General features: G+C 48.0%; 4 protein-coding genes across 4 annotated transcripts; 3 read left to right on the top strand and 1 right to left on the bottom strand.

The window, feature by feature from the left end:
• Nucleotides 1-383: 383 nt before the first annotated feature.
• On the top strand, nucleotides 384-2,311 carry N7500_007696 (MFS transporter; the record flags this gene model as incomplete). The annotated part of the gene is made up of 5 exons (XM_056678840.1): nucleotides 384-586; nucleotides 739-1,117; nucleotides 1,201-1,278; nucleotides 1,360-1,711; nucleotides 1,815-2,311. 5 exons carry the CDS (start codon nucleotides 384-386, stop codon nucleotides 2,309-2,311), a joined length of 1,509 nt encoding a protein of 502 aa, XP_056529212.1.
• Nucleotides 2,312-2,552: 241 nt separating this feature from the next.
• On the bottom strand, nucleotides 2,553-4,230 carry N7500_007695 (MFS transporter; the record flags this gene model as incomplete). The annotated part of the gene is made up of 4 exons (XM_056678839.1): nucleotides 2,553-3,308; nucleotides 3,345-3,504; nucleotides 3,567-4,084; nucleotides 4,210-4,230. Coding segments are annotated over 4 exons (1,455 nt in total), but the record flags the coding sequence as incomplete, so codon positions are not given.
• A 579-nt stretch (nucleotides 4,231-4,809) lies between these two features.
• On the top strand, nucleotides 4,810-5,289 carry N7500_007694 (uncharacterized protein; the record flags this gene model as incomplete). Its single annotated transcript, XM_056678838.1, has 1 exon — nucleotides 4,810-5,289. The coding sequence occupies one exon, from the start codon at nucleotides 4,810-4,812 to the stop codon at nucleotides 5,287-5,289; it is 480 nt and encodes a 159-aa protein (XP_056529210.1).
• A 240-nt stretch (nucleotides 5,290-5,529) lies between these two features.
• Nucleotides 5,530-14,274, top strand: N7500_007693 (AMP-dependent synthetase/ligase; the record flags this gene model as incomplete). The annotated part of the gene is made up of 1 exon (XM_056678837.1): nucleotides 5,530-14,274. One exon carries the CDS (start codon nucleotides 5,530-5,532, stop codon nucleotides 14,272-14,274), a length of 8,745 nt encoding a protein of 2,914 aa, XP_056529209.1.
• Nucleotides 14,275-15,091: the final 817 nt, after the last annotated feature.

Here is a 15,091-nt window from a genome sequence, read left to right as displayed (position 1 = left end):
CGCTTTGAATCGCTTTTACGCGGTTGAATACTTATTACTCCGTACCATTCTAAAGTATGCTGTTCACCATTAAAACCTACTGACAGATTTGTATGGGACACTATCCGGGCACCCCTTGAGTAAACAAAACATTGAAAACGGACCCTTGAATCGCGGATCAAATTTTATTGCAGAAAAAGGATATGTATACAGTGCAAGTACCGTACGAGTGTGTTATAATACGCTAGTGTTATCTCCCATAGATTAGATATATTTAAACAGGATCGTTTGCTGTATCTTCACTCTTTTATTGATCGCGCGGACCAGAGAGTCATTTTCTCGCCCCAACCCCTTCATCAACAGTTGGCCCCATCTCCTGCCTAGTCCCCCACATTTGGAAATACATGGCATCCACCCACCAAGCCGAAAAGGCCCCACATCCCGCCTTGCCTGCGGATGACAGCCTCGGAGACCGACACGACGTGCATGATCCTGATCCCAATGAAGTATATTGGGATGGTGATGCGGATCCCTCGAACCCTATGAACTGGAGCGCCAAATATCGTTGGTGCCATGTTGGCTTCATCTCGCTCCTCACCTTTGTCACGTATGTACTGCTATTTTCTTAGCCTATTCGTTATCTTCGATATAGCTTGGTATACTCTGCAGGTGCAAAAAGACGGCCAAGCTCGGCTTGACGGCTTGGCCAAGTATAGCCAAGTATATGCGGGAGACTGATGTTTGATGATACAAGCCTAGTTCGCTCGCTTCATCCATGCTAGCACCGGCAGTTCATGATGTGATGAAATCTCTTGGATCCGATGATACCAAGCTGGAGTCGTTTGTTGTGTCGATCTATGTGATCGGATTCGCTATTGGCCCACTCATAGTAGCGCCATTGTCAGAATTGTATGGTCGCGCTATCATCTACCATGTGACAAATGTGATCTTTCTTGGGGTCACTATTGGATGTGCCTTGAGCACGAACGTGGGAATGTTCCTGGCATTCCGGTTTATCTCTGGCTGTGCGGGAGTAGCCCCTTTAGCCTTGGGTGGAGGTACGATTGGCGACCTCATGCCTCCGGAGCGAATGGGGACCGCAATGGCTATTTGGGGGTTAGGGTCGTTAGTGGCGCCTGTAAGTTCCCCTCCCCGTTTCTCACGGCTTCCTCTATTTGTCTCCGCCGAAACCTTCTGATATTGACATTACATCGCGTCTAGGTCTTCTCTCCCATTGCAGGAGGATACCTGAGCCAAGATGCGGGCTGGAGGTGGATTTTTTGGGTTATTGCTATTCCGGTAAGCAGCGGGGAAACAAAATTATGAAAGCGCATTGAATGCAAAAAATAACTTTCGGAAGATGTTCTGACAGCTTGGTAGATGGCCATCTTGACGATAATGTCCCCCTTTTTGATCCATGAGACATACGCACCCGTACTACTGGAAGCTAAGACTCGGAGACTTCGTAAGGAGACAGGTAATCCGCAGTTGAAGTCTCGCCTCGACCCTGGGGTCTCTCGCCAGGAAGTCGTAATAACAGCTCTCATTCGTCCCCCTAGGCTTCTGCTAACTTCTTTTGTGGTGACAATAATTGCCATGTACGTGGCAGTGGTGTATGGATACCAATATCTTGTCTTTACCACACTGGCGTATATTTTCCAGGACAAGTATCACTTATCAACCGGTTCATCTGGCTTAGTTTACTTGGGAACCGGAATTGGAACTATTCTAGGTAAGTTGTGTTCTTTTATCAGTCATCCCGTCTGCTTCAAATGGCTTGGAAAGAAATTTCTTGTTTACATTAGACCACTAAATAACCTTTTTCGTTGTATCAGGCATTTTTACCATTGGTCTTGCGGCTGACAAAGTCACGGAGCGAAAGAAAAAGAAAGCATCTGCCTTGAGCGAACAAATACCTCCAGAGGAGTATCTGTGGCCGATGGTTCCTTCGAGCCTGGTAGCTCCCATTGGTCTCTTTTGGTATGGGTGGTCACTGCAAACGAATGCTTCCCCGGCGGTACCGTTAGTTGGGCTGGGAGTTTTTGGATTCGCCATGATGGGTATTTTTCAGCCAGCGCAAGTCTACCTCGTGAATTCATTCTCGATACATTCTGCTTCCGCCCTAGCGGCCATGAACATTCTTAGAAGTTTGGCCGGAGGCTTGTTGCCTCTGGCAGGCCATGGTCTTTACGATGCTCTGGGGATGGGATGGGGGAACAGCCTCTTGGCCTTTATTGCATTGGCGTTCGCTCCTGTGCCCTTCCTCTTGATAAAATATGGGGCACGAATGAGGAAAAATGATCAGAATATCAAGGGATCTCAACCCCGATAGTATGTGGTCGGTCAAATTCGCACATCGTTGCAGGAGTCACATTATATACCTGTATCTGCGAGATGCAGCTAGTATGCACAGACGTGTTCGAGACCCATTCATCTATCTACCTGCCTCGCTCTATTCATGATATATTCAAATATTTTACTTCTCATTTATATATACAAATGGGTTTGAAAACCGTCGTATTCCATGATTCAGGTAGAGATCTAACGGCAGAATCGTAGTCCTTGGACAATATTCAGTTGCCACTTATTCCCCGCGGAACTCGAACACACCCTGTTAAGCAACCGGATAGGAAAAATAGACCTGCGGCAAGCATATAAGGTAGTCCCACCAGGAGCCCATCTTCTTGTAAGCCCCGACGGAATGCGGCAGCTAGAATGGGCCCTGAGAGCAACGAACCGATGCTTTGGGCAAATCCAATCGCCGTGTTCACAACACCAACCTGCGATGGCGATACCAATTCCATGGCCAAGCTTCGCAGGGCCGAGTAGAAGCCCCATCCGAATGCGAGCAAGCTGACTCCCACTATGAATATCGCCGGATGGGTGGAAACGGCCATGAGGGCAGAACCCAGAGTTAGAAGCCACACACTACCTTGCACAATACGGAGATCCTTGGCAGCGGAGGACAAAAGTAAATGTTTATTCAACCAGTTGGACACCCAAGGAAGAATAAACAGTAAAGTGAGGAGATTTATGATGCCCTTCAGCGTGATGAGTGAACTAGCACGCGCAATACTCCAAGAAAAGCGGTTTGAGGCATATTGAACAATGAGTTGTAGCGCTTGGCGACCTATACTTGCGAGTAAAAATGCACCGACAGTGCAGAAGAGGTTTACGTTCCAAAATGTCGTATATCCGTGTCGAATGTGGGTCCACTGCCGTCGTACCGCTTTTTTCCAACGTAAATATGGTGGATCGTGCGCCAAGCTCAAATTATGTCCGTATTCCTGGTCTTCTTCGTCTTCGCTCTCCACCTCATCCTCCAGAACCTGTTGGTGGTTGCATGGCGTTGAATTGAGACGTACATCAGAGACGAGAGCGGCTCCGACCAGTCCGAAAAACTCAAAGAAAATACCCAACAGTGAAGGGATCCACGGGCTCCACGACATTAGGAATGCAGATGCTGGTGTAGCAACGATTTCGCCGAGTAGAGTTGCAGCAGACAAAATGAAGAAAACAGATGCCCTGAATATAAAACGTCCTCATTAGTTGATTCGCAATAAATGTGACCAAGGTATAATGGCTACCTTTGATGACTTGGCACAATGTCGGTAACCATGGCGTAGGCCATAGCGGTCGCTATTTGGGGTCCACCGCCTATGATTTGAAAAATGGGCGTCGCCCAAATCACCCGTAGTGGTAGGACGGAATTAAAGAAAAAAATCAATCGCATGGCAATTTCTTCAAGAAGGAGTCCAACCAAGCTAAAGACCATGATGGGCTTGCGCCCTATGCTGTCAGCAGCAAACCCATAAGGAAGCGCGAGGAGGATTCCTGGCACTTGGTCAAATGTGTCTTTCCATCCATTTATCAGGGCTAATTCTCCTTGCACGAGAGGAGACTTGCACTTGTCATCTATCCCAAACGAGTTGCCGCTTCCAGCCTGGCGGCAGATAATCGACTCAAGAATTTCGATATGAGGGGCATAGCCAAGGTAATTGCCGAAGTCGGCAGCTACGACGGAAATGCATACAAGGATCAAGAGACGACGATGGGGAAAGGAGGTACATTTGGAATGGTCGTCATCGCCCGTCTCGTGCCCCCCCTAAAAGGGGTGCCTGCTCGTCCGGCTCCGCCGGTGGGCGAGTCGACGGTGCGGATGGGTTTCGTGTCGGCATACAGGTAGCAGTGGGTGGTGCTCACGACTTGAGTTTTCCCTGAGCCTCTTACGAGAGCCTTTCTGGCACTTTGCCTGAGAAGGATAATGCAAAGAAAAAGTTTCGGGCAGGTAACTTTAGGATGCAGGGATTAGGGAGTAGAGCGTTGAGGCACCAAAATTAGCCATTGTTGTTACATCGGGCTCGAAGGATTCTCCGGCGGAGGCCCGTCTCCTGCTTACGAAACGCATAAAACGCCAACCGTGGAAGGAGCGAGGCTTGTTTATGAATCCACACAGTTCCAGGGGTCTGACGCGTCTCATCACTCGGATTGACCACATCGGATCTTCCCCTGTGTAATTTTCAGCTTTCAAAACACGACTGTGTAATTTTCATACCTGGAAATACAACCATCGATAGGTCAATCTCTTTTGGCCAATAATCTTGTCCACGGAGACAATGGTGATGCCTCGCTACAACGAAACTGAGGGGATCCACGTAGAAATGTCCATTGATGAAAAATGCTGACAGCCTTCCTAGATTGGGGGTCTTGGTGCCCCAGCGAGCTACAGGAACGCGGGAAGGATTATATGTCTCCCCAGCAGCCCGACCTAAGGACACCTCAACATCACCCATTTAACAATACTTTGTCCTCGTACATCATTGGTTCCAAATGGCTCATCGATTCTGGCAAGATACATTTGCCGACCTCGAAGCCTCGCCATACCCAATTCTCCCTACGACAGGCTATCAGCCCGAGATTAAGCACATCGTTGAATACGAGGTGAACTGGCTGGACTGGAACAATTTTCATGATGACCGGTTCACCTTGTCCACAAACTTACGAGCAGCATGGGCACTGCTGATGGCTCAATATGCCAATAGCGAGGACATCGTATTTGGAACAAATGTGGCCAGCCAACGGAGGGAATCTCTCAGCAATGATCATGATTTAAGTATCCAAAACATCTGGAACCATGTTATGCCTTTGAGAGTTTTGATACCTTGGCACTCAGACCTCGTGCAGTGGTTACAAAGCATCCAGAATCGAGTTGAGGCAATTGAAAGGGTCCAGGAATGGGGGGATTGGACCGCATCAGGTCCTGCAGTCCACGAACGAAAGAAGCCTGTGATCTTCGCACAGTTTTGCTAATTCGGGAAACGGATGAGAACCAACAAGAGGTAAATATTCTACTTTCTTGACCTATGGTGAGAATTATGAACGCTGATACCCATTTACCATCAGAATGACAAACCCGTACCAACAGAAGGAATCTGCAATATGGGCAGTGTGGCCCTAATTGTGGAATGTCACCTATCTACTCGCCTGCGTAGACTCGCTATACGATTTCATATCGATGAAGTCATCGTAAACGATAGTCAGGCCAAACAAATGGTGTTTCAGTTCACAAATCTTGTGCGTCAGCTATGTGATGTGAATTTTCACAAGCAGGGAAGACAGATCATCAACCTGGACACCATATGCGAAGAAGACAAAGCTCTCGTGTGGAAATGGAATGGGTGTCGTCCGCGGACTAACGACATTTGTATCACCGACCTTTTCAGCCAACAAGTCAAGAGGCGTTCAAATCGACCAGCTGTGCACGCGTGGGATGGGCTTCTCACATATTCTGAGCTAGATGAACAATCAACACTGCTGGCTAAGTATTTGTTACACACCCAGATTGCTGGCCCAGGACAGATTGTCCCAGTCTGCTTTGACAAGACCATATGGACGACAATAACCATATTGGCTATTGCGAAAGCTGGAGCTGTTTTTATCTTGCTTGATCCGCATCAGCCTCGGAGTCGTCTAGCAGCAATCATGACTCAACTACCATCCTCGACTATTTTGACAAGACCAGACACGGCTGAGATAGCTCAGTCTATCACCAGCCATGTAGTGATTATTGATGAGCATTTCAAGGAGATGCTCCCCGAGACAACTGCGTTGGGAGACAATATGTCGCCATCAGATAATCTCTACATAGTCTTTACATCGGGCAGTACCGGAACACCGAAAGGTGTCACCATATCCCATGCAAATCTTTCATCCGCAGTTGCCCATCAAGCGCGCACTCTGGGATTCAACACAGGTGTACGCACATTTGATTCATCTTCATACACCTTTGATGCATATGTCTACAATACGTTTTATACTCTCTTGACAGGTGGTTGCTTGTGCGTCCCATCGGAAACAGACCGTATCAATAATCTTCAGGCGGTCTTACAGCAGATGAAGGTCGAGTTTGCCCAGTTGACGCCTTCAACCTCCCGGTTACTGGAACCAAACAAACTCCCACTACTACGCACGTTGATCCTTACTGGCGAAAAGATCAATCGCACCGTACTGGACCCGTGGTTGAAAACAAATGGACGAGTGCGCGTCATCAATGCGTATGGACCATCGGAGTGCACAATCATGTGTGCCGCAAATTGCACGATTACCCGTGTCGAAGATGCAGAGAGTGTTGGGTTTGGTCTGGGTGCCAACCTCTGGATCGCCGACCTGCATGACATCAATCGCCTGGCGCCAGTTGGGGCAGTGGGTGAGCTACTCATCGACGGGCCCATCGTCGGCCAGGGCTATCTCGGCGATGACCAAAAGACGATAGAGTCTCTAGTGCAGGTTACCGGTGGTTATCTGCCGGGAGTGGCACTCGCACCAACCTCCCCCATGTTTCGTACTCGCGACTTGGCAAGATACCAACCTGATGGCTCAATTTGCTTTATTGGGCGTGCCGACACACAAATCAAGATCAATGGACAGCGCGTTGAAATTGGCGAAGTTGAATATCATCTTGGTCAGCTCTTACCCGATGGAATTCTACCGATTGTGGAGGCGGTCCAGTGGCCCTCCGGCCAGAAGCAGCTCCTGGCGTTCATTTATATTGACCAAGAAAAGGGAGAGTCAACCTTAGACATCAAGTCCCGGGTAGGCGATTTGATTGTAGGGCTAGATAAGATACTGTCCGACAGACTCCCTCGATTCATGATACCATCCGCATTCTTCCCACTCCAATCTGTACCCATGACAGCCTCGGGAAAAACAGATCGCAAGACGCTACGAAATATAGCACTAAGTTCTCCCCATCAATTACTTGACCCTTACTCTGTGGAGACAGTTAAGGAGCTATCAATGGAGGAATCAATCAGACCGTTGACCTCGGATGAGCTGATATTGGGGCGATTCTGGGCACAAGTTTTGTTCATTCCCAACCCCACTTCACTTCAACCCCATGAAAACTTCATTGCCAAAGGTGGAGACTCGCTGGCAGCTATGCGCCTTGTAGCATTACTTCATGATGAAGGGTATGGCGGTATCAGCGTTGCGGACATCCTCCAAAACCCACACCTTTCCAACTTAGCAGGGTTATTACGAAAACGCGATCATCACGCCCAGTCTGATGCTGCCAATATATGCACCGACCCATTCTCATTACTGCTGGGACGGGCGCCGGAGCCCAATCAAATAAATGCAATTTGTACCAGACTCTCGAAAACCTGCGGTTGCAATACGGCTGACGTGGAGGACGTTTACCCTTGCTCCCCTGTCCAAGAGGAGATGATGGTGCTCGCAGCTCGGAATCCAAAATCATTTGTCACACAGACTATGCTGGATTTGGAGCCTGATATTGATTTGGAACGGTTTGTTCTTGCATGGAAGAACGTTTCATTAGCGAATCCGATAATTCGAACGCGGATTGTTGATATGAAAACAAATCATCTCAGCGGTGCTAAGCATCAAAACTTTGCCCAAGTTGTATTGAAAGGCTTCTTGCCCTTATCGCGGTACTCCAACCTCAATGAATGTCTACAACTCGAGCGCGATGCGGGCATGGGAGTCAATGAACCACTGTTCAGGATCGGGATTGTGGATCAGTCTTCCGAGACTTCCACGAAGGTTATATTCACGATGCACCATGCCATCTACGATGGTTGGTTCCTAAATCAACTCGGCGGCGAAGTATTCCGCGCATATGATAATTTGAAAACAGGAGACATGTCGGGAGGATCTCTGATTCCTTACCGTAACTTTATTCAATACCTTCATGATTCGGACTCATCAGCAGCTGGGCAATTCTGGATAAAATACCTCCAAGACATCAATCTGATTGAATTTCCAGCTTTTCCTGAGGCAAACTATAAGCCATACGCAACGGCTATAGAGGAGCTTCATGTGGCTGGGATTGACTGGGCGAACGCCTATGGAATCACAGCAAATATTCTCGTTCAAACCGCTTGGGCACTTGTTTTATCTAAGCACTCCGGAGCCAGCGACGTCGTTTTTGGGACCACGCTGTTGGGTCGACAAATTTCCCTGCCAGGAATTGAACGGGTGGGTGGCCCGACCATTACGACTGTTCCAATACGCATGACGATAGACTGGGAAGAGCAGAATGCCCTGACTCTAGTTCAAATCATGCAGAAACAGGCAGGAAAAATGATTCCTTTTATGCACTATGGCACTTCACGCATTCGCCATCTTAACTATGATGCAGAGCGGGCCTGTCAGTTCTCCACATTTTTGGTAGTCCAACCAGCAGCGCAACAGCTTGACACGGCTCCTCAGCGGCTATTCAATCTTGGGGGTGGTAACGACGATATTCAGGCTTTCAACACTTACGCAGTCATGCTAGAATGCTGCTTGACTTCAGATGGCCTCGCTGTTCGAGCGAGCTTTGACGAGACGATTCTGAGCAAGGCGGGTGTTCAGAAGCTATTGTCAGACCTCCAAATGTTTCTTTCATACCTTTCGACAGCATCACATGAATCCCCCAGCCTGAGTGAAGTTGGAATCCTATCAAAAATGGAGCGGGAGTGTATTACTGCTCTTCGGAAGCCCGGTCAAAACATTCATGTTCTTGATGCAGAAGCTCATCTCAAGGAATGTCTCCCAGAAGAAGTCGAGAACTGCGTGCTGAATATTGTGAGCCTCCCAAAGATGTCCAAACAGCTGGTGGCTTTTGTTTCTATGACAAATAAAGATACAACTCCTTCAAATGTGCTGGACATTATCTCAAGACCGCTTGTTCAACTTTCGGAGAGGCTCAGCCGACACATGCTTCCCACAAAGTTCCTTACTCTTCCCCAACTACCCATGACAGAGCTTGGCGAAATTGACCGGGACAAATTGAACCAAATAGCCACTGAGACCCCAACCGATCAGTTCCTTGACTACTCCAATTTGCTGGATCATCGAAGGGTGCGCGATGATCTACCAAAGACGGATGTCGAGCTGATACTGCAGCGTCTCTGGGCCACCACCCTAGACATCGATTCTTCTTCAATTGGTCGACAGACTTCCTTCCTTTCTATTGGCGGAGATTCACTATCGGCAATGAGACTCGTCGCTGGTCTCCGGGCAGAAGGATACTCCTTGCAAGTTGCCGACGTACTACGCACTTCTCGCCTAGCAGACCAAGCCACCAAGGTCAGTGATGAGCTTTCCAACAAGAATTTGTCATTGTCCATTTCTGTTGAAGCGTTTTCGCTGCTTGAACAATCTCTCAATAAGGACTCCCTCGCTGCAGCCTGTCAAGTTTACCCATGGGAGATCGAAGATGCATATCCTTGTTCTCCCATTCAAGAGGCGATGTTAGCACGAACCGCAGTCCGAGCGAATGAATTTGTCTCTCGTGGTCTTATTCCGCTTCCTGCGAGCGTGGATTTTGGTCGCTTGAAAGAAGCTTGGAACAGAGTGATCGCCGAGACCCCGGTCCTCCGCACTCGTATAGTCGAGTATGCTGGGCAAGGGTTTTTACAGGTTGTTACAAAAGCACTGGCCCCATGGTCGGAGGCAAAGAGTCTAGAGCAGGTAAAAGCACCATCCATGGGCATTGGAGGACCAATGCTCTCTTTTGTGCTTATAAAGTCCTCTTCTAACTCTGGCACCGGGCCTGCTGGCTCTGCAGCCCTGTTGATGACGATTCACCATGCTATTTACGACCGATGGTCTGCATCCTTAGTCATGAGAAGGGTGGAGTCATTATATCGCAACGAAATACCAGCAACGAAGTTGATCCCGTACAGCAGGTTTATCAAATATCTGATCCGGGAAGTCGATGAGGAGCGTTGCCGTGGATTTTGGTTGGGCTATTTGGCGGATTGCGCTGCACCGCAGTTCCCTACTCTCCCCAGCCCCAAGTACCAGCCAGTCGCCAACATGACCACAAAAAGAGAGGTACATGGGATCAAGTGGCCTGCCAATTTCACCCCATCAACAGCCTTGAAAGCAGCTTGGGCTATACTCATTTCGCAATACCAGAATTCCGATGACATTGTGTTTGGGTCGACCGTCATGGGTAGACAAGCACCTCTTGCTGGGGTTGAACTGATTGCAGGTCCCGTAATTGCCACGGTTCCTATTCGGGTAACAATGGATTGGCAATTACCGCTCCATGAGCTATTACAGGATATCCACTCTACAGGAACACAAATGATTCCGTTTGAGCAATATGGACTTGGCCGCCTACAGCGATTGAATGCAAATTGCCGCCAGGCCTGTCAATTTCAATCATTACTTGTTATACAGCCGCGGGATGAAAATGACAGGGAGAACAACTTCTTGTTTTTGCAGCGAAATGACGATGATAATATCGGACACATGTATTCCTTGGTCCTGGAATGCGTCTTGGGTGGCTCATCTTCAATGTCATCGACTGACGCAGTCACGCTAGGCCTGAGCTTTGATGACCAGGTTATCGATGGACCGCAGGCAGATCGGATCCTGCTCCAGCTTGATCACATCCTCAAGCAATTGAGCAAACACGAACATACGGCGGAAAGGATCTCACTTTCAGAACTTGACCTGCTGCCGGAGCAGGACAGACAGCAGATTTGGGCATGGAACGAAGTCCTCCCAGAAACAATTGATTCTCGGATTGACTGTTTAATCGCAGAAAGAGTGAGTGAACAGCCAGACTCATTTGCAATCAACGCCTGGGATGGTCAATTAACCTACCGGGAACTGTTTGACAAGGCTCTTCAACTAGCCAATTGGCTCGTGGTAGAACAGGGAGTTCGACCAGAGAGTCCAATTATTCTCTGCTGTTCAAAAAGCATGTGGACGCCTGTGATAATGCTGGCAGTAATCATAGCTGGCGGGGTGGTGGTCCTTGTGGATCCATCCCAGGCTGTTGAACGCCTGCAATCCATCGCTTTGCAGGTAAATGCGCGATTGACTTTGGCATCGCCAACAAGTCAAGGAATCGCCGAAGAGCTCACTTCTTCTGCGGTGTATATCGTGAATGACTTGTTCTTTCACAGCCTACAACATTCATCACCAATTGATGACCGCTCATGGATTCCAATTGTGTCGGGAAGCAATGCCCTGTATGTGGTATTTACTTCAGGTAGTACGGGAACTCCCAAAGGGATCGTCATTACCCATGCCAATGCCTGTAGCGCGGTCGTTCACCAGAAGTCATACTGGGGCTATGATACCACCACTCGAATCTTTGATCTGTCTTCTTATAGCTTCGACTTTGTGTGGGTGCCATTTCTCCATGGACTCTATGCGGGCTCGTGCATCTGTATTCCCTCCGAAGATGACCGCCGTAACAATATTGCGGGATCAATTCGCGAATTGGACGTGAACTATCTTAACATCACACCTTCCTTGGCGCGATTGCTGGAACCGGAATCCTTACCTGGTATAAAGAATGTCGCTTTGGGAGGTGAAGCCGTTAAGATAGAGGATATCACTCGATGGGGGAAGAAGGTAAAGGTTCTCAACGCCTACGGTCCATCTGAATGCACGATAGCCAGCACAATGGCAGTTCATGAAACGGACTTTGACAGAACAGTTAACATTGGCAAACCGCGTGGCTTGAATGCCTGGATTACATCCTGCAATCACCCGAAGAAGTTAGCTCCCATCGGTGCCATTGGAGAGCTTGTTCTCGAAGGGCCCTTGGTTGGAAGGGGATACCTGAACAATCCCGAGAAGAAATCCAGTGCATTCATAGAAAATCCTCCCTGGCTGTCTCCAATCGACGGCGATTCGGTCATTCATAGTCGGAGGAGACGATTGTATCGAACGGGCGATTTGGCGAGTTGGAACAGCCACGGTAGATTGGTATTTGAGGGTCGAGCGGATACGCAAGTCAAGATACGTGGACAGCGTGTGGAATTGGAAGATATCGAGTTCCATGTCAGCCGATTTCTTGGGCCTTCATCCATGGCAGTGGCCCAAGTCATTGAAGCCAGCACTATCGAAGACCCCGAATATAGCTCCCAGAGACTAACGGTATTTTTGTCGTCCCACAACTTAAATGGGGATGCGGATTTTACAAGTCAAGGGTGGCGGTACTTTCCGAAGGAAAAGCGCGAGAATTTGAACAAGCATCTTACGCAAGTCCTCCCGTTGTACATGATTCCCTCGACAATCTTGGAATTGAAGCAGATCCCGCTTATGCCTTCGGGTAAGATCGACCGCAAGAGACTCCGAGAATTTGCAGCACACATCAAGTTGGAAGGGACTGAAAAAAATGGGCCAGTCGAGGAACCGCGCACAGACTTTGAGAGGGCGTTGAGGGAGGTCTGGTCGACCCTGCTAGGAATTCCAGCACACGAGATAGGCCGCCAGGAGAACTTCTTTGATCTTGGGGGCGATTCTCTCATGGCCATACGACTGGTAGGGGCTGCTCGACAAAAAGAACTTCCTCTATCCGTGGCCCTCATCTTTGAAAACCCACAGCTTGATCAGATGGCAGCCCAGCTGTCACTTTCCCTCGGAGACAAAGGACAGCATCCCGACCTTCCTGTTACTGGCCACCTTCCCCATTTGATGGAATCCTTAAGGCAGGTCCTTCCCGGGAAATCCCAGGTTGCAAGACTTCTTTCGGCCCCCGAGGATATGATCTGCGACATTTTACCAGTCACTGATTTCCAACGTTACGCCATTCGATCTGCTTTCACGCAACCTCGAACTGAATGGAACTATTTCTCCATGAAATTCCGTGGCATTACTGACACCGCTAATTTGACAAGAGTCTGTCATCAGCTTGTATCGTCACTCGAGATACTGCGATGTGTTTTCCTGCCCCATGACTACCATGGCCAATACATCCAGGTTGTTTTGCGTACCTTGGAAATCAAGGTCACTGTCATCCATGACCCTGGTGAACCATTAGATGAAGCATGTGCGAGAGTATGTCTGAATGATTATGCAGAGCAGCTTATCCCCGGCGCACCGTTTGTCAAGTTCTTCATTTTCCAGTCACAAAAGCACAATATGTGTCAATTGGTGATGGGGGTTTCCCATGCTCTCTATGATGGAATCAGTTTACCACTGATAGCTGAACATATTGGCGCGCTCTTTGACGGACGGCCAGTCCCAAATGTCGGTCAATTCTCTTCTTATGTAAAATTCATCACATCTGCCACTTCCAATAGTCATGAGGGAGAATCATGTGTGTACTGGCGCTCCCTGTTACAAGACGCACCGGTCCCAACCAATATAACTTCCGACAACTTCCTACTTGCGCCCGGAACGCAAATGCGCATGTACCGGGACGTCAAGATTTCTCTGCCTTACAAAGGGGTCACTGTGGCAACAGCGTTTGCGGCTGCATGGGGCACAGCCCTTGCCCGAGTGACTGGGAAATGTGATGTTGTGTTTGGCCGTGCTGTCTCCGGGCGGACATTGACCTCTGCCACTGCAGATCATGAGACCGTCGTCGGGCCATGCCTGAACATTGTACCTGTGAGGATGAAACTCTTCCAATTTGATCCTGCTAGTCCATTCACTACTCAGGACAAGTCCCAAATCGTAAAATCACTCCAGTCTCAATTCCTCAACTCCATTCCCCATGAGACCATGGGACTGTCTGAGATTGCGAGGCAGTGCACCGATTGGCCGCAAGATATTTCAACCTTTGGCTCTTTATTCTACTTTCAAAACATTGAGCAGCAGGTCTCTGTTCTAGCGGGAGGCCAGGATGTAGCTTTTGTCGCTCTCCCACTTGAGAGACCAGATCCCCCTGAGCCACCTCGCCTGAATGTTTTACCACGAGGTGAAAAGCTATACACATTGGAGCTACTGGTTCCAGAGCAAATGACGAATACCAACGCCTGGTCACAGCTTTTGGATGCGATGGTCGAGTGGTTTGATGGTGTTCCTGGCGATGCTTAAATCTCGCTAGCATAATACTAGATAATCCAAGTGGAAAAATGGCCCATCTCTCTGACCCAGTCGATAAGAATAGCTCGATTTTACAATTGAATAATTCACGTATTGGTAAAAATGAGAGAGAATGAGTCAAGGCGCAGAGCGAGAGACACAGTTCATGTAACCGGGCTTATCCCGGCACTGGAAAGAATATTACAAGCTAGCTAATCCGATTCAAGTCGCTATTCGATGAACTTATACGGGATTTCCTTGAACTGTAAGTAAAATTGGTGGCTTTGTCCCTCGTACTACAGCAGCCAGAATGGGCTAAACTTGACAATACTTATTGATATATATATAAGATTCACCACTAGATTTCCACCTTTTGTCACATACAATATAATACATTCCGCCTATTCTAAACCTATATTTATTTCCATTTTTATATTGATTTATCTATTCATGGTATACAAGCTCAGATAGCCACTTCTATAGCCTTCTAATATCTTTTCTATAGGGCTTTTTAGTGGTGTTTTTAGTAGTCTTTCTAATAGCCTTCTTAGTAGGCTTCCTATTTTTTCTTAGATATCTCCAAAATATTTTCCCCTTTCTGGTCGATTTAAGGTGGTAGAAAAAGGTAGAAAGAGTATACTCTATATAAGTGACTTTTCTATATATAACTTCTGATTTATGGTATATTTATAGTATATTTATTCATGAATTCGTATATCTATGGTATATTTATAAGTTCATAATAATCCTCCCGAGTCGTATAGGGCCTATATACAACACCTAAGTAAAGCTTATACCTTTACGTGGTGTTTAGGATCAGTAGCCTTTA

This window comes from Penicillium coprophilum (assembly GCF_028826855.1).
Source record: "Penicillium coprophilum strain IBT 35676 chromosome Unknown utg000005l_segment0_segment0, whole genome shotgun sequence".
Taxonomy (NCBI): Eukaryota; Fungi; Ascomycota; class Eurotiomycetes; order Eurotiales; family Aspergillaceae; genus Penicillium; species Penicillium coprophilum.
Note: the sequence above shows the minus strand (reverse complement) of the source record. Positions and strands in the feature narration are given on the sequence as shown.